The 22,501-nt window shown below is 41.6% G+C and overlaps 2 protein-coding genes across 3 annotated transcripts in view; one reads left to right on the forward strand and one right to left on the reverse strand.

The window, feature by feature from the left end:
* Positions 1–22,501, reverse strand: part of LOC109893192 (parvalbumin-7-like) — a 43,513-nt gene that overhangs the window by 2,010 nt on the left and 19,002 nt on the right. Inside the window, exons 1-2 of one of the 2 annotated variants that reach the window (XM_020486287.2) lie at positions 8,132–8,258; positions 681–749 (exon numbers count right to left, since the gene is read on the reverse strand). In XM_020486287.2, the coding sequence (XP_020341876.1) occupies positions 681–741 (61 nt within the window). In that variant the 5' untranslated portion in view covers positions 742–749; positions 8,132–8,258. Of the gene's footprint in view, positions 1–680; positions 750–8,131; positions 8,259–22,501 lie in introns of those variants that run through there. The other variant, XM_020486289.2, reaches the window with a different exon arrangement.
* Positions 16,416–22,501, forward strand: part of LOC109893191 (cytokine receptor common subunit beta) — a 57,551-nt gene continuing 51,465 nt past the window's right edge. The window contains exon 1 of the mRNA XM_031827173.1: positions 16,416–16,434. The gene's annotated coding sequence lies outside the window, so the exon portion shown is untranslated. The remainder of the gene's footprint in view (positions 16,435–22,501) is intronic.

The following is a 22,501-nucleotide window of genomic DNA, read 5'->3' on the forward strand; positions in this document are numbered from 1 at the left end:
CAGCACTCCAGAGGCTAAACGTTAATGCTAAACAATCATTAAGAAATTACTATTGTTACACTCAGACAAACGTTGTATCATCGTGTATGTGCGTGTGTGGATTCTGTTGTGCCAGTGGTCATATCAATTCTATAGGTTAGAGGACTGTGCCAACACCAGGACTAGCTGGCATCTTCTGGCAGATGTGTTACACAATACCAGTTATTACACTATCATAATTATGTCTGATATGATGTGCTATTACAGTAACATAATTATGTAAAAATGTGTTGATCCCAAATGGTACCCTACTTCCTATATAGGAGGGCACTATAGGGAATAAGGTGCCATTTGGGACACGTACAATGTGTATGTTTGACCAAGGAGCTCCTCCTATTAACACTTTAGTATAGAGAAGACATATTAGCCACTAACGTGCAATACAATACATTTATTTGACCTTTTACTAAGTATAATTAGCCATTTATTTTGCCTCTATTCAGTATTTTCTTGTTTACACATTGTGGGACGGTTTCCCATACACAGATTAAGCCTAGTCCTGGACAACAACAGGAAAACTTTCAATGGAGAATCTTCATTGAGAATGCTTCTTAGTCCTGGACTAGGTTTAATGGATGTCTGGGAAACTGTTCCTAAATATGATGTAAGAAAATAAAATGGAGTAAAAGGTGTTTGGTCACCTGCGAATGCATCTAGGGCTTTCTTGATATCGGCAGCGTTGAGAATGCTGTTCATCGCCATCTCTGCAACTGGAACGTCAAGAGGGGGGGGGGGGGGGGGAGAAAAGGGGGGAACCAAGTTAAACACAAGGGTACATGAGAGCAAAGGGAACAGAGAGAGACATTCTCATATTACACTGCTGAGACTTGTGAACTAGAGCAAGAAATCAGGGCGAGAGCGAGATATTGAGAGAACAAATTAGAAAGGAGGGAGAGGAGGGAGGAGGAGAAACTGGAGGGGGGTGGAGTTGCTCAGTTCTCCATTTAGTGTGTGTGTGTGTTTTTGGGGAGGGGGCTGGGGTTATTATAAGAGAAAAATGGCTGGTCTCCAGGCGTCTACTCAGCAAGGTTAGTGCCATAGGATCTGTGCCTTGTGCTGTGTCGGACATACCATAGAACAAGAACAAGAGCTGTGGAGCTAGGAGGCCGTTGGACATACCGCAGAGTTGGAGCTGTGTTGAGCTGTAGTGTGGGCCGGGGGCTCCTTCTGTCTCACACTTTGAAAGGCGAGCAGTGTGTCCAACTCTGTGTGCCACTGAAGTCAATTGCTTCTTACTTATAAACGTATCACCTTACCCTTCCTACCCCAGTGCCCATCTGTCTCCGGAGAGAGGAGAGCTGGGGAGTGAGTGGTGTTGACTAAGGGGTTATTGAGGAATGGATTAGTGAGTTGAGGTATGGTTGCTGTGTGGTGGCCATGCTATGATATCGTGCGAGGGCAATTTATAGTTTATTTTTGGATTAGTTTACGTCTGCAATGGCCCCCGAGGGGTGGCCCTACTCCAGGACGTCAGGACCGCAGGGCCAAGTAGGGTGCTCTAAGATATTTCCCTAAGACACAGCTGAAGCAAAGGCTCATTGGAGTGAGCAAAAAGGCCCAGCTAGACATATATAGTACAATAGAGCTCGCCAGCTTGTAGTCCTAAAAAACTGAAATGCGTTGCCTCTGGCTCGTTCAGAAATTCCTATGGGGGAAATGAATAGGGAAAGAATGGGGTTTTGGGATAAACGCCGAAAATAAGGTCTGAGGTTAACGCAGGTTTAGGAGATCTTATAAGTTTTGTTCTAAAAGATAATATCAGTTAGTTAAAATGACCTTTATGAATTATGAAGCCTTTCCCTTTCAGAAAAAACACAACATTTCACATGTGAAATCATGTGAAACCGTGTTTTTGAAACACTTCACATTTTTCCATGTGATATTCCACATGTGAAATCATGTGGTTTTTCCGGCTACACAACCAGGTATGTGGCCACAGATTTATAGGCAAGAATAAAAGGTCAAAGGTACACATAAGGTACCTTCGGAGATACACAGGAATTCACATGGTACTGGCAGGGCCGGCTAAATGCAGGGGCTTACCCCAAAAATACATAGTATATATTATATATATAATATTCTGCAACTGCCAACCACAGGAGGATTCAGGAGCCCACTCTCAATGAGTGTAGACAGCCTGCTGCTGCCTGGTGCCACCCTGCTAATCGTTAGATCAAGGGAGGAGATACATGTGACTGGTCAATTGTGTGAGTCAGGGGCAGGGGCCCAAGCCATAAGGGACCCAGTTTTTTTCAACCACAGGAGCCCATCCTCAAAATACACCAGAGAGCATAATTTAGCCACAGAGGAACAATAGTTTCAAAAATATTACTGTGGATAAAATGTTATCACAAGCACATACAGGTAACTGCCAAAATAAAGGACACACCAACATAGTATCTATGAATGGTTTGGCTACGAGCTGTCGGAATAGCTTCAATGCGCCTTGGCATAAAGACTACAAGTGGACCTAAAACAAACCATGCCAGTAAAATGCACACCAGACCATAACATATCATTTGAATCCCTCGTTTACGCAAGTGTTTCCGTTATTTTGGCAGTTACTTGTTGCCTACAGTCAGAAAGGCCAACTTTTTTGTCAAGCAAGCACACCAAATATACAGCTTGTGGCACCGGGGCCAATGATTTCTTAATATGGCCCTGGGTACTGGTCAATATCTTGTGTGGATAATCTAGTATAATGGTAATTCTTTCTAGGTGCAATCGCTACTCCACTCCAAAAAATGCTGGGTTAAAAGCAACCCATAGCTGGCTAAATAGTGGACAGAACACGTGTTGGGTTATTGAGCTATGATCCAGCATGTCAGATCAGAATACAGAATACAGAATACTGGAGGCATGGCTTTCAGTTCTTTTTGGCCACCTGTGAAAGTAAATGCTGTTCCGGTTAATCTGTTCTGTTGTATTGTCAACACATGTTAAAGTTGAGCACTGACACTTTTTTTTGGGCAGGTTTTAGTAAAGTGCAGGAATGTATTATTGCCAATAAGTCTGTAGCCCTATCTCTTTTATGCTCACAGACCTGGTGGTGTAGCTGGACATTTCAGATGGCTACCAATGAAGAGGTTATACTGTGGTCACACTAATTGAAAACCGAATACAGCAGCATACTGTCATTGTATAGAAATAACACCTTGAAGTTGTTGTATACATGTATACTTTTAGGCAAAATGCAAACATGTATTCTTGGCAATATACAGTATGTATGACCAATCTCTTTTATGTCCACAGGCCCAGTGGCGCTGGAGGAACTTCAGGTACCTACCAACAAAGAAGTTGTGAGTTAAAATCACAACTGAGGTTTAGTCCCAAGTAATCCAGAGGACCATGACACAAGGTTCTTAAAAGGTTGTTGGTGATGTCCTGGGAACTAGACTAAACTTGGAGGGGGCCATGACTGTTTAAACTGAATGCCTTTTAAAGTCAAATATTCTCAATGACATCCGACACCTGTGTTTTCACGTGCTCAAATGTTGTCACGTGTAGTTTCATGGTATCACATGTTGAAATATGCCATCCCCACGTTGTCACATTTATTTCCCATGAGATCATAATTTTGCATGTGTTACCATGGTCACAGGTTTTCCCATAAGGCTTATGTGGTTTATGATTGTTTTGATTACATAAATGCTTCAAAATTCACAAAAAGTGATATTAGCTGATGAAGATTATCTCATGGAACAAAAAGTACAAATTCTCCTAAGTCTGTTTACCACAGACTTTAAGTTAGCATTTTATCCAAAAACCCCTCCAAACACCCCATTCATTTCCCCATAGGCTTTGGCCAATGAGCCATGGGGGAGTTAGTGCCTACAAAAAAGATGCCATTACTATTGCTCTCTATAGGATCCTACAAGACCCTATTTAGTAGTTAGCTTCTTTCCACAGTTTGTCCTATGCGAATGCCTCAACAGTCAGCCTCATCTTAGTGAGATATAGTGCTTTCTTCCACCCAACCCCTTTCTAACACTCCTCCATTTGGCTAACCCATTGGCTCCAATGAAAAGTAGAAATATGAAACCCTCCTTTTTTCCTGCGTGAGAGCCGGCTGTGCCCTTCTTCTCACCCAGAGGTGAGGGAAATCCAACCGCACCTCAGGAGAATGGACCGACTCCTAGCCTTCAGTACAACAGCTGCATGGTGTGTGTGTGTGTGTGTGCGTTTGGAAGAAGGGTTCTGGGGATCAAGGGAGAATGCACTTGCGTCTCAAGAAACCCGAGACACTTAAGTTAAGCCCCCTCGATCTCAGTTTACTATAACATGTGTAAGTTTGTACTCGGTCGTTTGTAGTGTCAGTGTGTGAGTGAGAGTGTCTATGAATGTGTGGCTTTGCTAATATGTCTGTGACGTGTGTGAACTTAGATTTGATCTTTGTGCTTGGTATAGGTTAGGTGTGCACACGGGGGGGTTATGAGTGTGTGTGTGTGTGTGTGTGTGTGTGTGTGTGTGTGTGTGTGTGTGTGTGTGTGCATGCTCCCATGGGGTGGGGATGAGTTTGTGTGTGTTATTGTACATGCATATATGTCTGTGTGCTGTTGGTGAGATAATATTTTGCAACATTGTGTGTCGGGACACATATACAGTTGAAATCAGAAGTTTACATACACCTTAGCCAAATACATTTAAACTCAGTTTTTCACAAATCCTGACTTAATCCTAGTAAAAATTCTCTGTCTAAAGTCAGTTAGGATCATCACTTTATTTTAAGAATGTGAAATGTCAAAATAATAGTAGAGAGAATGATTTATTTCCGCTTTAATTTCTTTCATCACATTCCCAGTGGGTCAGAAGTTTACATACACTCAATTAGTATTTGGTAGCATTGCCTTTAAATTGTTTAACTTGGGTCAAACGTTTCAGGTACCCTTCCACACGCTTCCCAAAATACGTTGGGTGAATTTTGGCCCATTCCTCCTGACAGGACTGTTGTAACTGAGTCAGGTTTGTAGGCCTCCTTGACGCACACGCGTTTTCAGTTATGCCCACAAATGTTCTATTGGCTTGAGGTCAGGGCTTTGTGATGGCCACTCCAATACCTTGACTTTGTTTTCCTTAAGCCATTTTGCCAGAACTTTGGAAGTATGCTTGAGGTCATTGTCCATTTGGAAGACCCATTTGCGACCAAGTTTAAACTTCCTGACTGATGTCTTGAGATGTTGCTTCAATATATCCACATAATTTTCCTACCTATATTGTGAAGTGCACCTGCAGAAAAGCACCCCCACAACACGATGCTGCCACCCCTGTGCTTCACGGTTGGGATGGTATTCTTCGGCTTGTAAGCCTCCCCCTTTTTCCTCCAAACATAATGATGGTCGTTATGGCCAAACAGTTTTATTTCATCGGTCCAGAGGTTTCTTCCCTGCTGAGTGGCCTTTCAGGTTATGTCAATATAGGACTCGTTTTACTGTGGATATAGATACTTTTGTACCTGTTTTCTCCAGCATCTTCACAAGGTCCTTTGCTGTTGTTTTGGGATTGATTTGCACTTTTCACATTCATCTGTAGGAAACAGAACACATCTCCTTCCTGAGTGGTATTTTTTTTTATTTTACTAGGCAAGTCAGTTAAGAACAAATTCTTATTTTCAATGATAGCCTAGGAACAGTGGGTTACCTGCCTGTTCAGAACAACAGATTTGTACCTTGTCAGCTCAGGGATTTGAACTTGCAATCTTCCGGTTACTAGTCCAACGCTCTAACCACTAGGCTACTCTGCCGCCCCATGACGGCTCCGTGGTCCCATGGTGTTTATACTTGCGTACTATTGTTTTTACAGATGAACGTGGTACCTACATTTGTTTGGAAATTGATCCCAAGGATGAACCAGACTTGTGGAGGTCTACCATTTTTTCTCTGAGGTCTTGGCTGATTTCTATAGATTTTACCATGATGTAAAGCACTGAGTTTGAAGGTAGGCCTTGAAATACATTCACAGGTACACCTCCAATTGACTCAAATGATATCAATTAGCTTATCAGAAGCCTCTAAAGCCATGACATCATTTTCTGGAATTTTCCAAGCTGTTTAAAGGCACAGTCAACTTAGTGTATGTAAACTTCTGACCCACTGGAATTGTGATATAGTGAATTATAAGTGAAATAATCTGTCTGTAAACAATCGTTGGAAAAACTATAGTTTGCTAACAAGAAATTTGTGGAGTTGTTGAAAAACGAGTTTTAATGACTCCAACCTAAGTGTATGTAAACTTCCGACTTCAACTGTACCTCGTAGAGCTCTTACTTACAGTTGTTTTGACATGTAAATACTCACTATGTAAGTGAATCAGAATGATTTTAAACACAACAAATTGGGGACTGTGCTTGTTTTTAGCATACTTTACAGCAGAAACATTTCATTTGAGGATTTTGTTTCAGAATAATAGCCAACTTGTAAATGAATAGCTGAAAGTGTGTCGAGAACAGGTCAACTGGGTGGCTACAATACAATGCTGTAGCTCCAACGGTAATGATGTGTCTTTAGTTATGGCTGCTATCTTGTGCTAAGTGTATCCAATCTAATGTTTGCTATTCACGGTCCATCAGAACAAATGCTATTGATTCAGCAAGTCATTGATTTCATTATAAAAAAGTGGAGTCAGACTCTTGTCATGCTAACAATACCAAAACACAAAGAGCAGTGGTCCTAGTGGCACGGCCATAATAACAACACCCAGATGGATTGTGGGGGATCATCTTTGGACATAACACCAAAGTCCCCTATCTTATCTCACGGCATTGGTGCTGAAAATAACTGCTGAGCTACCTACCTGCTGTACCACCACAGTACAACTAAACAATCAGACCTGGGTTAAAATACTTTCAAAATTTGTTTCAAATACTTTAACTGTACTTGACTAAATTTGACTGTTGCAATGGAACCAATAGAGCTGTCCGAGTGCAAACCTTGCCCATCTGGTTGTCCAGGTAGGCTGATAAAAATATTTAAAATAGTATCCAAACCCAGGTCTGGATACCAAAGTACCCACAATTCAATGACTGAGCAGCCACAACAATAGGCATTGTGTAGTAGTAGGGACTCTCCTGGCTGGCACAGAAAGGTACCGCCATGATAATGTAATCTTGTCTAATCAACTAATCACATCATCTCATAATTCAATTTTGGACAATGGGACAATCAATAATCTACATGCAAATTCCAAACATGTCAATAATGAAACCACGTCACGAGACATTTACAAAAAACACAAACAGAATAATATAATATTATTAAATAAATAGAAATGTGTAAATCGCTTAAGCTATCCATTAGCATTTAAATCAACATCTGAAGTCTTGAAGTCGTACATATTTCATTATGACACACAAACAACACATTAAATATGTCCCTAATGGCACCCTATTCCCTATATAGTGCACTACTTTTGACCAGAGCCCTATTGAGTTGTTATTTGTCTCTGTTTAATTAACAAGGGCTATAGCCACTAAAACAGTTCACTGACTATATGAATATGCATTAACATAGAGATATGAGTATCATGCAAATGCACTAATCATACTCAACGACTCAACGTAATCACATACCAAATGATAATGAGGGAAGGTTATGGTCCCGAGAGGCAGCTTAGTTAAAAAAAAATATTCATAAATACAATTTCCCAGTGTCAGCAATTTGCACCATACTTAGTTAATGTCCTCTTCATCATTATTGAAAGGTTTGGTCATTTGGTTCATATTCTTTATATAGTAGCCATTCCCATTATACAACGAATACCACAAATTGCACCTACTCATGCTATTTTCCAACACGTAACTACCTACATACTTAAACAAGAGCTTACCCTCACAACTTTGCGTATACTTTTTGTCATTTTCCCCCCAAAGTAGTTGTTAGTAAGTGTACTGCAAAACTGCCTAAAATTGAATTATAGATATTCTCTACTGTGGTGACCAATTTATGAAACCTCTTCCATGTTATTACTAGGGTTGGGGTCAATTCCATTTCAATTCAGTCAATACAGGAAGTAAACTGAAATCCCAATGTTTACTTCCTGATTTGGCTGAATGAAATTGACCCCAATCCTGGTTGTTGACCAAAGCACGCAGCCTTACCTGAGTTAAGGTGAGGAGTTGTATGGAGGAGATGGAGAAATGGGCCAGAGAGGTAGGGTGGAGGTCTGATAAAGAGACGAGGGTCCACTCCTTTCTTTTTTATACTCCTCCCCTCCGCCTATTTTAGGAGGGAAAGATGGAAACCCTATCGCTACCTTTAAACCACACTTAACTAATCAAACCCCTGCTATTAATAATCACCTGCTCAGTCTCCAGCACCCATTCCACCTGACACCTTTTTCTTTGCTCTAGCTCTTTCTTGCCTTCCCTCCACCCATCTGATTTTCTTACCTTATTTTCTCCCGCTCAGGGGGCTCTGTCCTTAAATCCTCCTTTGATGTCACTCTTTCTCACAAACTCTCTCTTTCTGTGTTATATCTCTCTCTCTTTCTTTCTCTCTCTCTCTCTCTGTCACTCTCTTCATCTCCTAAGCCCTCCGTCCGCCAACGTCCCCTGTCTCTCACACTTAACCATTCTCAAAGCAGAGATAGGTAGTAGTTCTGTTACATGTATTTGAAATACGTATTTGAACTACTTCTGAGTATTTTGTACGTTCTATTACACTGGGCCGAACTACAGTCCAATGTACTTTGTAACAATATATTTTCAAAAGCTGTAATTTTCAAACGACAAAATACTTTTCTATACCATTTCTTTATAGAAGTTCAAATATTTTGTGGCCCTCTTTCACCCTACATTGTTATCAAAAGTCTGACGGCACTATGGAGTGATAAGACTATCTGCTAAATTAACTTAATGTATACATATATACATTTTGGTAATTTAGCAGCCACTCTTATCCAGAGTGACAGTGCATTTAAGTAAGGTAGATAAACAACAACATATTACAGTCATAGCAAGTAAGAAGTTTCTGTAACCATTACTGAGAATGTTGTTTCTGTTCGTCCGGTTAGTTGAAAATGTATATCTGTATTTTTTAATACAAAAGACATGTATTTCAATAAAATACAATACTTTGCAAAGGTATCTTTATATTTTATTTGGATACATTGGTCTTTACGGTATTTTTCAGGGTTTTTTTCTAATTGTAATTTCTAATTTACGCCCATCCCTATCTCAAAGTCTCTCTCATCTACCATTCTTTCTCAGGGGGGATTAAAACCATTAGCCAACTTCCTTAATCCGTCCCTTTATATCCACCTTCGTTATCTTATTCCTTTCTTTGTCTGTCCCTAATGAATCTATATTTAGCAGACACAAGGCAAAGCCAAACTGAAGGTAAATCCTGAACAATCATGACTTATTTTTACGTCCATGATCATAACTGTAACTGAAATCTGATATCCGTGGGCTACCTTATGCGCTATGCTCATATGAGTTTGTCCAAAAAATGGCAGCCTATTTCCTGTATACAGCTGGTAAAAATGAGACTACATGAAAAGTGCAATACTGTTGACATAACGTGTTTAAATGTGAATTCTCAGCAACAAAAGAGTGATCAAATTAAGATCTTATATGTGTACAGTGTAGGTGTGGTCAAAAGTAGTGCACTATATAGGAAAAAGAGTGTCATTTGGGACACAGACTATATTAATTTGTGGGGAGAGAATCCAAACAGGGTCTCAGCATCAATTAACCACAGAACATAGAGGCTTGGGTCACTCTGGCGCAAGCAGCACCCCGTCAGGAATCTCCAAAGCCTGTCGTATATAGATATGTATTACTGATTATGGCTGTACCAGTGGACTGCACACATCAGCTGTTTCCATGTCTGTGATATTATTGAAGTGTGTGTGTTTGGGTGGAGGGATGGGGGGGATTGTGTGTGTTGACCTTTGGAAAGGTGGGTTTTGAAGGCTAGAGATAGGGACTGTGATGTGGGCTGCGGTGCAACTGTACTGTACATAAAGAGAGCAATAAACAGGTTTACTATTGGATAGAGGGGGGGGGGGGGTGGTGGTGGTGTGGGCCACTGAGCTCCCATGTATAAATGTACTGGGACATGGTGTGATGAGGAGGGATTTTCTGCTCTGTAGGGGACCTCAGTGACTGTTGCTATTAAACCTTCTTACCTTACCTCATTGGGACCATTTATGGAGCAGATGCTGTACTTAAAAAATAACAAAAACGGATAAAGTTTTGTTTCTGGAATGACATGCATTTCTCAAACGAGGTTAATCACGCAGTTTGATTAGATGTCGAGTCATCGTGACATATTTCCAATCAATGACTTTGATGTGGAACACCTCCCCATCTGTACTTCTCTACAATTTACCACTATCATTTACCACTCTATAATTTCTCCCTCTGTTTCTCCTGTCCCTTATTCCCTCTGCTACCACTCATGGGAATGTAATTCCCCTGTCCAATTCTAATGCGCTCAGGCACTTTCATCTTTTTTAAACTCTTTCTCTCCTTTCTTTCCTTCCAAGAGAGCATCCCTTCCGCCTTCCGTTCACTGCATGAAGAGGTATATACAGTACCCTCCTTTTAAGGAGCCCCTTTCTTCATTTCTTCCACTAAACTTGTGTGCTCTCCAACCTTCCTTAGACTAAATGTATCATCCTCCTCTCTCTGCCTTTCAGGGCCATGCAGCCAAGAGCCACCAAGAGGCTTGACTTAACCCCACAGCGTGCTTGTTTGTTGTCTGGGTCTCTCTCGGGGGTGGATGACTGTGGTGCTCAGTGGTGAAGCCAGGGTGGTGGCAGAAACGGACTGGCCGTAGGGCAGCTCGGGAAAATAACAGATAGGCTGGTCCATCTTTAGCTCAGTGGGTCGGTGATACAATTTTTGGGGGGCTAATATTGAAGGGTCTGGAAAGAAAAAATGGGTTGGTGTGGGGACCTCAAGGAAATGCCCGGACGGTTTCTGGTCACTGACTTTCCCTGGGTGGAGGGGTGGTGCTAGGGGGAAGCGGGAAGCAGAAAGGCGGGCCTAAGGGTGGTGAGATACATAAACAGGTTGTATGGAAATCAGTGTTGAACGGGGGTTTTTCACCCCAATGCCCTAGCTGTTATTAACAGGCATGGCACCAGACACCATCAAAAACCTTTTGAGCAAAATAATATAACAAATTTTGACACGTCGTGGTTTTGTAAGGGATTTTATGGAAGGTGATGGAATTATCTGCTTCTTTGATTCAAAATGACTTTTTATTTACATTTCTGTTCATTTGAAAGGTTTTTGTTGAGGTTGACTTAAATGGATGTATCAATAAAATGTGTTCTGACTAGCATGTTAATGAGGAAATCAAAAGGTCCTTGTTGGTTCGTTTAAAGGGGTGCGTGTTTTTGTTGTTTATCCCCAACAAAGCACACAATGCACATCGACAGGCTGTTGTGGAACAGGTCAAGAGCTGGTATTTCAGGTTTTTATGTTTAATAAATGTGCACATTTTTTTTATTTTAAATCTGTTTTTAGCTTTTTCATTATGGGGTATTGCGTGTAGATTGATGAGGGGAAAAAATTATTTAATACATTTTAGAATATGGCTTGTGTTATTATTTGATCTTTTTCTCTGCTATTTCTCTTTTTTTCCCTCTGTATTGTTGGGAAGGGCCCGTAAGTAAGCAGTTCACTGTTAGTCTACACCTGTTGTTTGCGAAGCATGTGACAAATAACGCTTGATTTGATTTCAAACTGTAATGAGTTCAGTTGTAAGTCATTTCCAGTAAAGGTCTTTGAGTGTTTGATTTCAGTCTGTCTCGGGCCAGTTTGTTGAACACACTGACATGTTCACACTTGGCCTACTCTTAAACAAAGTTGTAATATGAAACAAACTTTTTCCAACCCACATATTTAGTTTTTACATTTCTGGTGGCCTTCTCTTTAAAACACACTTCCTAGCGAGAGCCACTTCCTGTGGCTGAAGAAAGCACAAATATGTTTATATATTTCCCCGTTTCCATGCCAGGAATAACAAAGACAGAGTTATTCTGAGGAAGACAAAGTGAGAGAATAAAACTGAATACGTTTTAGAGGAAGCCGAATTCCAGGGAGTCGAAAGAGAGGGGACGGGGACGGAGGGAAGCTTTGAAAAAGTCACAAAAAAAAGCTCAGCTAAAACAGACAAAATCTCATTCCCTTTGAAACTGACAGCTTTTGAAGAAGCAGAAGTCAGGGCTGTGCGGCTGGTCCAGGGTGAGATGAGAGGTAATGGGATCTCCAAATGTCATCTTTGCAGAACAGTGTGGGTCTGGATGAAAAGTTGGACGATTATGAAGGCTTGAAACAACCACAGTTTAAATAAACACGTTAGCATTTATTTTTCTTTTTTTTGTGTACATTTTGGAGTACTAGCTCTTTCTTGCCACCTGGTTTATTTACTGTATCATCCGTATCCAGTGAAATACTGGTGAAGTCTGTTTCAGCAAACCACTGAAAGCAATGCATTGTTTACTTGTTTAGCTGTGCTGTGCTGAGCCTTTCCACCTGGCATTAGGTGTGGGTATGTAGGGGCATGACTGTTACCGGCTGTCTGGCCTGCTGTGGGACATCACATGACAGACCTATTGCAGAGAATCATCGTCCTCCCTTCAACTATTACATTTCTCTGTTTCAGCATTTTCTCCAAGGGAGACGCAGAGCGAAAAATGACACTGACAGGGATGAAGGGAACAAGGGAACAATGGATGAAGGGAACATGAAAGGCGTAAAGAGCGACAGAAAGACCAAGGGTAGGAAATGGAGTGGCAATGGAATGAGATACTGTCCAGAGAGAGAGAGAGAGAGAGAGAACAAGATGGACAAGGACATCCATGGGTCCTGACAGAGGGAATGAGAGGAGAATGAGAGCTGGACGCCCATGGGACAGAAATTAATTAGTTATTTAATAAAGGAGCTACTGGGTCGTCCACCTGCAGGGATCCTCCCTTAGCCTTATCAAATAGGAGTCTGCATTTGAAACATTAAGACGGCTGGGCTCTTCTCTCACTCCGCATGATCAGCCGTTCCGTTGCAATGATGTAACGCTATTTCGCGCCGCGAGCATCTTCTGATGCAAGAAAAGACAGAATGCTGCAGGGCTGAGGAATACCAAGAGACACACAGACAGTAAGAATGATGGGCCAGTCAGGAGGCTAGGAGAGAAGTAGTGTGCAGAAGATACAGAGGAAAGAGACAGGAAGAATGATGGGCCAGTCAGGAGGCTAGGAGAGAAGCAGTGTGCAGAAGATACAGAGGAAAGAGACAGGAAGAATGATGGGCCAGTCAGGAGGCTAGGAGAGAAGTAATGTGCAGAAGATACAGAGGAAAGAGACAGGAAGAATGATGGGCCAGTCAGGAGGCTAGGAGAGAAGCAGTGTGCAGAAGATACAGAGGAAAGAGTCAGGAAGAAAGAGACAGGAGAGGCAGGGAGTAAAAGAGGTCAAATAGAGTTTTGGTTGGATGTGATGAAGGAAGGTTGCTCAATCTATAAGGAAAAACATAAGATGGATGCCAGTGTCTTGTCGTCAACCTCAATCAATTACCAACGATGGACAGTGTAATGGAGGTGATTCGGTGAACTGCGCTCGCATGATTTAGTAGCCTAACCTTTTCTTAGACCTGAAGACTTGTGTCAGCTCCTCAAGTTAGGCTTTAGCTTAGCAGGCTAACAGACCCCGTTCGTCACACCAGTATGGACAACCAATGTGAATCGCGCCAACAAATCTGAACTAAATCATTTCAATAAGTCTTGAAAGCCCTTTGAGATGACGGTGGCCGCAATAGAAAAGCTGAACCTCAACATAGATGATGGGGTGGGTTATTCACACGGAGTATACGTCCCAAATGGTACCCTAGTCCTATATGCAATATACTCCTTTTGACCAGGGTCCTAAGGGCTCTGGGCAAAAGTAGTGCACTACGTAGGAAATAAGGTGCCATTTGGGACGCTGAGAGAATCAGAGCTGGTCTGTACTGGACTTGGCACAGGGAGGTGTGTAATCCCTTCAGCGGGTGCCTTGGGGCCAGAGAGACAGGCTTTGGGAGAATATGAGGTTGTGAAGGGGAGATATGAGGAAAGAGGGAGAACACAGGGAAAGCGATATGAGGAGAGGGAAGAGAGGGAGAGTAGAAGGGTGTGGGGATTTGAAGAGGTAGGTATAAGCGAAAGGAAGGTGAGGAAATGTGAGTTTGAGGAGGGAGGGCGAGCGAGTGAGCGAGAGGGAGGGAGTGGGGGAGATGGAGTAGAGGGTGAGGAGATTCCTCAGGAGCATCTGTCGACTTACAACTCAAGCGATAGGTGTTGAGTTGCACCCGGCGATGCTACAAATGCTTTATGGGAGACAGACACTGTATCCCTGGCGATGTCGTCATAACTAATGTTGGATGCTGGCCAGTTTGCATTTTTGTCATACATTTTGTAGCTCTCCTTGGGTTCTAATATCAGTGTGCTCCTGTTTGTTTTAGGAAGGATGTCAGTGAGTCAGTGATACCTTCTCTTCCTCTGTAGGCCAACTGACAACATGACATTTATAACCGTGTCACTTGAGAATCACACCACCACGCAAGCACAAAAATGCAAGCATGCATGTTGATACACACACACACGCACACACACACGCACACGCACACCAAGATCGGTTTGACCTTGAAGTCCTAGGCTACATGTGTCAGATGTGTGGGTGCAGTATGTAGTGTGAATGAACTGTGATAAGACTGTAAATAGTAGCTCTAATATATACAGAGAGCACAACACCAGCTCAAGGCCTGAGGCAGCAAGAGCACTAAAGTTCACTTGACATTAGATGCAGTCAGGCTTAAACTGCACCCCCAAATGGCCACCACAGCATTGTAATAACTACTACAATGATCATTATTCCCCTAAATGTATACTGAACAAAAATGTAAACGCAACATGCAACAATTGAAACAAATTTACTGTTACTGTTCATATAAGGAAATCAGTTCATTAGGTCCTAATCTATGGATTTCACTTCACTGGGCAGGTTCACAGCTATGGGTGGGAGGGCATAGGCCGACGCACTGGGGAGCCAGGACTTTCAATTAGAATGAGTTTTTCCCCACAAAAGGGCTTTATTACAGACAGAAATACTCAGTTTCATCAGCTGTCCAGGTGGCTGGTCTCAGACGATCCCGCAGGTGAAGAAGCCGGATGTGGAGATCTGGCGTGGTTACACATAGTCTGCGATTATGAGGCCAGTTGGATGTACTGACAAATTCTCTAAAATGACATTGGAGGTGGCTTATGGTAGAGAAATTAACCTTCAATTATCTGGCAAAAGCTCTGGTTGTCACGGATCCTTCTGGAACTTTCATCACACACACCTGTCCCCTATTCCCTCTGATTAGTATTTGTATATATGTGCCCTTTGGTTTCCATGATTTTGACGATTATTGTTATAATACCCGTTGGTGTGTGAGTACCTGTGCTGTGTGTTTTGTTTTTTCGTGCCCTTGTGGATTGCGCAGATGATTACAGGTCTTGTCCCGTGGGTTAATCATATGTGCTCATGTGTTATTTATTCGAGGTACTCCTCGCTCTTTTGTTTCTACCCTGTGTTTTGTTCCGTGTTTGTTTGGTCTTTGTCCCCGTGCCTTTACACGGCACGCCGTAATTTGGGCTTAATTTTTTTAAATGATTACGCATTCCTGCATCTGCCTCCCGACCCTTCATGCCAACGTGACCCTGGTAGACATTCCTGCAGCCAGCATGCCAATTCCACATCTGTGGCATTGTGTTGCGTGACAAAACTGAACATTTTAGAGTGACCTTTTATTGTCCCCAGCACAAGGTACACCTGTGTAATGATCATGCTGTTTAATCAGGTTCTTGATATGCCACACCTGTCAGGTGGCTGAACTATCTTGACAAAGGAGAAATGATCACTAACAGGGATGTAAACAAATTTGTGCACAACATTTGACAGAAGTAAGCTTTTTGTGCGTACGGAAAATGTCTTTACATGTTGCGTTTATATTTTTGTTCAGTAATAGTTGTTGTTGAACAGATTTGAAAGGCTGGCGCTGGTTCTGACTCCATTTAGGGGGATATGCTAGCTCTGTCTGTGTTGCCAAATGTACCACATTATAAAAACATTAAAGAGACGGCAGCGCTCACAAAGACAGAACACACACCGCTTGAAATTGAAACATCAACACCGACCGACTGGCCCGCACATCCACTCAGTCAGGGGTATGTCCATTTAGAAGGCAGACAAGATGTTGGATTGGAGTGTCTTCACATGTGAACAAATACAATAGGCTTCTTGAAGGGCCCTTTAACAGTTAACTGCCGTTAACTCTACGCTCCCTGTTCTTCCCCAGGACCCAGCCGCATTGCAGTTAAAATCGAAGTCTGTTCGCAGGTGAAGGATGCCTTGAGTCGCTTGGTTGGGAAGGTCTGTATTATTACTTCACACAATCAATTAGCTGTTACATGGGCTATGAGGGCGGTGTGTGTGTCTCTGTGTGTGTGTGTCTCTCTCTCTCTCTCTCTCTCTCTTGCTCTGTGTGTGTGTGTGTGTTTGTGTGTGTATATGTATGGGCAGTGTGTGTGTGTGTGTACTTATGTGTGTGGGCAGTGTGGGCAGTGTATGGGAGCCAAGGAGTGGCCACCATAGAGCAATTAAGCCAAGTTAATGCACCCCCGTGCACATCGATCCACTATACTCTAATATCCCTCAGCAGTGCCAGTCATTAGAGTGTGTCCATAATGGCACTATATAGGGAATTGGGTGTCATTTGGGATGTACCCATTATATTTATCATGGTCGACGCAATAACACCATAGTGTAATTACCTAAAGAAGCATTAATTGCTTTGGGTTATTTATTTAGTAACATATACTGTATGTAAAGTATAGGCGGTGTTAGGTTTGAAAGTGTGTCGCAGATTTTGAAGTGGTTTTTCAGATGTGCTCAATATAGGGAATGAGCTTTACCCCAGTAACTGTTGTTATCTCACTCAGAAGAAATTACATTCACAAAATATCACATTTCAGTTTCGGAGAAACTAACCAAAATGTTGGTTCATTTTTATTCACACTTATTCAGGAAATTCCAGTCGACACAATCCCAATTTAATGGGCCACACACACACACACACACATGTACACACACACAAACGCGCACACACACACACACACGCATGCACGCACACACACCGCACGCATGCACACACAAGCCATTGTCTTCTAATTGGGGTATCGGGTGATATTTCTCAGAGTCTTTGAACAACTCTCTTTCTGAATCATTCATGATTTTTATGAACAAACGGAAACAATGAATCTTTTATCAAAAATATAGAATATCCAACCCATGCTGTTACATCTGAGACAAGTCATAGAGGGATCACTGGTTAAAAAAGATAAAAGACGTTTTTTGAAACAGAATAAAAGTAAATATTCCCAGCTTCAGTTTAATCTTTTAAGGTAGAATAGTAGCTGACTGCACACCAGGGACCTCATTTCTCAGTCATGCATTGGCCCAAATCTGTGCGTAAACCATGGGTGAGATCATTTCCACTCAAAGTGTGAGATTTATCCATGTAAATGTTTGCTTGAGAAGGTGCGTACATTTACACACAGCCAGGACCATGTGTACACACAGTGCCAAGTGGTGGAATAAGGGAACTGCTTGTCAAGCGTAGTCTAGTGACTGGGGGAAAAATACAGTGCTTACAGAAAGTCTAACACAGCTTCTGTCTGTATCGTCCGGACCGCTTTGGCTACCCACTAATACCGTTTGGACTACGTTTGGGCTACCCACTAATACCTTTTGGACTACGTTTGGGCTACCCACTAATACCGTTTGGACTACGTTTGGGCTACCCACTAATACCGTTTGGACTACGTTTGGGCTACCCACTAATACCGTTTGGACTACGTTTGGGCTACCCACTAATACCGTTTGGACTACGTTTGGGCTACCCACTAATACCGTTTGGACTACGTTTGGGCTACCCACTAATACCGTTTGGACTACGTTTGGGCTACCCACTAATACCGTTTGGACTACGTTTGGGCTACCCACTAATACCGTTTGGACTACGTTTGGGCTACCCACTAATACCGCTTGGACTACGTTTGGGCTACCCACTAATACCTTTTGGACTACGTTTGGGCTACCCACTAATACCGTTTGGACTACGTTTGGGCTACCCACTAATACCGTTTGGACTACGTTTGGGCTACCCACTAATACCGTTTGGACTACGTTTGGGCTACCCACTAATACCGTTTGGACTACGTTTGGGCTACCCACTAATACCGTTTGGACTACGTTTGGGCTACCCACTAATACCGTTTGGGCTACGTTTGGGCTATCCACTAATACCGTTTGGGCTACCCACTAATACCGTTTGGACTACGTTTGGGCTACCCACTAATACCGTTTGGACTACGTTTGGGCTATCCACTAATACCGTTTGGGCTACCCACTAATACCGTTTGGACTACGTTTGGGCTACCCACTAATACCATTTGGACTACGTTTGGGCTACCAATTAATACCGTTTGGACTACGTTTGGGCTACCCACTAATACCGTTTGGACTACGTTTGGGCTACCCACTAATACCGTTTGGACTACGCTTGGGCTACCCACTAATACCGTTTGGACTACACTTGGGCTACCCACTAATACCGTTTGGACTACCTCCTCTGTGCAAGGGGGAGACTCTCACGAACACCCACAGGCCTCACAAAACTCGTCTGAAGGTCCCGCTACCAGTTGAAAACATGTCTGGAAGTATAGCATATATGGAGACTGTTTAATGGCAAAAATATGGAGTTAAATACAAATAAATGTTTCCTGATCTTTCTTATATCTCTCAGATATAGGAGAGACACTTCAGAGCAAACTTCCTTTTGATATTTTTGGGTGGACTATCTGTGGTTCCATGTAGTGAATATGTTATCCAATGAGTTTGTATGGGCTAATAGCAGGCCAAAAATACTAATACCAAAAATCATTTTAATGAGCAATTTTGACAAAAACAGTGCCTTCAGAAAGTATTCACACCCCTTCAACTTTTCCACATTTTGTTGTGTTACAAACTGGGATTAAAATGGATTGAACGTTTTCACATGCACCAACAAATGGGTGTGTTCATTCTACAGTGGTCCCTGGAGCGTACGCTCAAACCGGTGTGATTAGAACGCTTTTTTAGAGCATCTAGTTTTGATGGACACGACAGCCAGCATTTGAGCTAGCCACACTGTTTTTTCACAAACACAGTCCTTACAAAGGTATTTTTGGATGCAATGTTCAGACATTCACAGAAGTAGCGACAGCATACACAATCATCCGAACCGGAAAATGTAGAGCACATTAGTCCTATCGCTAACTGAGGAAAGATTGACATAACACAAGCAGTCATATTTATAGAACTCTCGGCTGACAAAAACTACAATATGAATTAGCTAATAGCAATTACTATTAAAAGTAATCGCATCACTGGTGAGATCAACATTGATCAAAATGGATTGAGTAAAACACTTTCTAGAAATCAAAAGGATTCCAATGATGGGTAGTTTGTGCATACCACCATGTTTATTTTTTCACGTCAACCAAAGATAATACAAGGAGACAAGATAAGTTTGGTCTGTTTGCATTATGCATGTTGAAGGGGGTGTGTCGTATACGATCATTCCCTTCCCTTCATTCAATAGCGTAAGTTTATTAGAAAAATGAGTGAACCATTCCTTCAACATCTTTGGTCTGATAGACGTTTACGTGACACCCAGAATGCATTGTATAATGTCAACAAACATGGCGCCACACATAGCTGGCAAATTGATTAATATTAGCTCATTATAATCAGTACAACCTTCAAAAAGTATTTTACAAACATCATAGGTGTCCATTACAATCTATGCAATAATCGGAAAGCATGATTTGTCACGAGAACTTGAAAACATGTGAATAAAACTGTAAATACATTATGCTCTATACATACATACTGTACATACTGTATGCTCAGTAGAAACAACATAGTAAGCAATTCCAGTGTATATTTGGTGTTTTAGGTTATTGTCCAGCTGAATGGTGAATTCATCTCCCAGTGTCTGGTGGAAAGCAGACAGAACCAGATTTTCCCGGTGGATTATGCTTATGCTTAGCTCCATTCCATTTATTTTTTATCCTGAAAAACTCCACAGTCCTTAACGATTAAATGCATACCCGTAACATGATGCAGCTAACAAAATGCTTGAAATATGGAGAGTTGCACTCAGTAAAATGCTGTATTGAATTTCCCCCAAACATAACACTTTGTATTCAGTACTAAAAGTGAATTGCTTTGCCACGTTTTTTGCAGCCTTACTTTAGTGCCTTGTTGCAAACAGGATGCATGTCTTGTAATATTTGTATTCTCTACAGGCTTTCTTCTTTTCACTCTGTCAATAAGGTTAGTATTGTGGAGTAACTACAATGTTGTTGATCCATCTTCAGTTTTCTTCTATCACAGCTATTAAACTTTGTAACTGTTTTAAAATCCCAATTGGCCTCATGGTGAAATCCCAGAGCGGTTTCCTTCCTCTCCTATAACTGAGTTAGGAAGGACGCCTGTATCTTTGTAGTGACTGGGTGTATTGATACACCATCCAAAGTGTAAGTAATAACTTCACCATGCTCAAAGGGATATTCAACGTCTTCTTTTTTACATTTTTACTCATCTACCAATAGGTGCCCTTCTTTGCGAAGAATTGGAAAACCTTCCTGTTTTTGGTGGTTGAATCTGTGTTTGAAATATACGGCTCGACTGAGGGACCTTAGAGATAATTGTATGTGTGGGGTACAGAGATGAGATAGTCAAGAATTATGTTAAATACTATTACGGCACACATAGTAAGTCAATGCAACTTATATGTGACTTGTTAATCAAATGTTTACTCCTGAACTTATTTAGGCTTGTCATAACAAAGGGGTTGAATACTTATTGACTCAAAACATTTCAGCTTTTCGTTTCTAATTAATTAGTAAACATTTCGAAAAACATAATTCCACTTTGACAATATGGGCTATTGTCCGTTAAAAAAAATCTATATTTAATAAATTTTTTAAATCACGCTGTAACACAACAAAATTTGGGAAAAGTCAAGGGGTGTTAATACTTTCTGAAGGCACTGTATGTTGCCCTAAAAGTTGGTAGAATCTTAATGAAAATGATTCACAGCTGTAATGGCTGCCAGAGGTGCTTCCACCAAGTTTTACCTCGCAGGGTGGAGACTTATCCAATTATGATACTGGTATTTTTGTGGAACACTTTTTTTCCCTTTGAAAATGTGGAGTAGGTTGTGTTGATTTGTAGGACAAAATCAAATGTAACCCCTTTTTAGATTGAATTAAGGCAGCAAAATGAGAAAACATTCAAGGGAGTGTAGAAATTGTGTGAATTTGTGAGTAATAATTCAATCATTTTTCTATTTTATTGTATTTCCATTGTGAATTCATGCAACATTTCTTGCCATATAATTCGACCACATCAGTTAAGATAATAATTCAAATAAAGTACAGTCATTTGTTAAATTAGAGGCATGTGTGAAAGTGAAACCATTGTTGAAATACTATAAAACACTGACAGAATGGTAAATCGAATGAGAGAAGACTGATCTTGCTCTGTTCAAGGCTTTGTCACACAACGCATTTCACAGAGAGCTTGTTTATAGAGAAAGGTGAGACTTTTTTGTTGGCCAGCAGATCCAAAACCAATCTTGTAGGATTTTAGCAAGGATTTAGACCTACTTTAAAAAAGGCGAACACATACCATTCCGGTGCGCATCCAAGTGCCATCCAGCGGCGGGTTTTGGCAATGGGCACTTTTCAGCTGGAGTTCGCTGATCTGCATCTCACAGACCTCCATGTGCCAATGTGCATAATCAGCAAAACAAACTGTTATGTACACTTTCCATACACCATCGCACAACAGGTTGATGTAAGAGGGGTTTCTTTGCTGTCAATGGGTTCCCAAATACGAAAGGAGCAATAGATGTCACCCACATTGCCATTAAAGCACTATCCCAAAATGGGTTCAACTATGGTTAATGTGATGTGATGCGCAAAAGACGCCGCTGAATGTGGTGGAAAGGTGATCAGGTGGAGCGCACAACTCATTCATTCTGCAGAACAGCAATAGCACGACTCATTCATTCTGCAGAACAGCAATAGCACGACTCGTTCATTCCGCAGAACAGCAATAGCACGACTCATTAATTCTGCAGAACAGCAATAGCACGACTTGTTCATTCTGCAGAACAGAGATGTTTGCCTACACGCCTACAGGAGGGAGCTGTTGAGGATGGATGGCCTATTGGTGAGTGTTGCCTACTCATTTGAAGTATATTTGCCATAGCTAAAGCAACTTCAATAGTCTTAATGGTCCTCTCGTAGTACTTTTATTTTTTACTGGTCAAGCCAAAACTGAGCGAGCCAAATAAAACCTTTTGGTTGTACCTAACCTCTGAAAC

This window comes from Oncorhynchus kisutch, linkage group LG6 (assembly GCF_002021735.2).
Source record: "Oncorhynchus kisutch isolate 150728-3 linkage group LG6, Okis_V2, whole genome shotgun sequence".
NCBI lineage: Eukaryota > Metazoa > Chordata > Actinopteri > Salmoniformes > Salmonidae > Oncorhynchus > Oncorhynchus kisutch.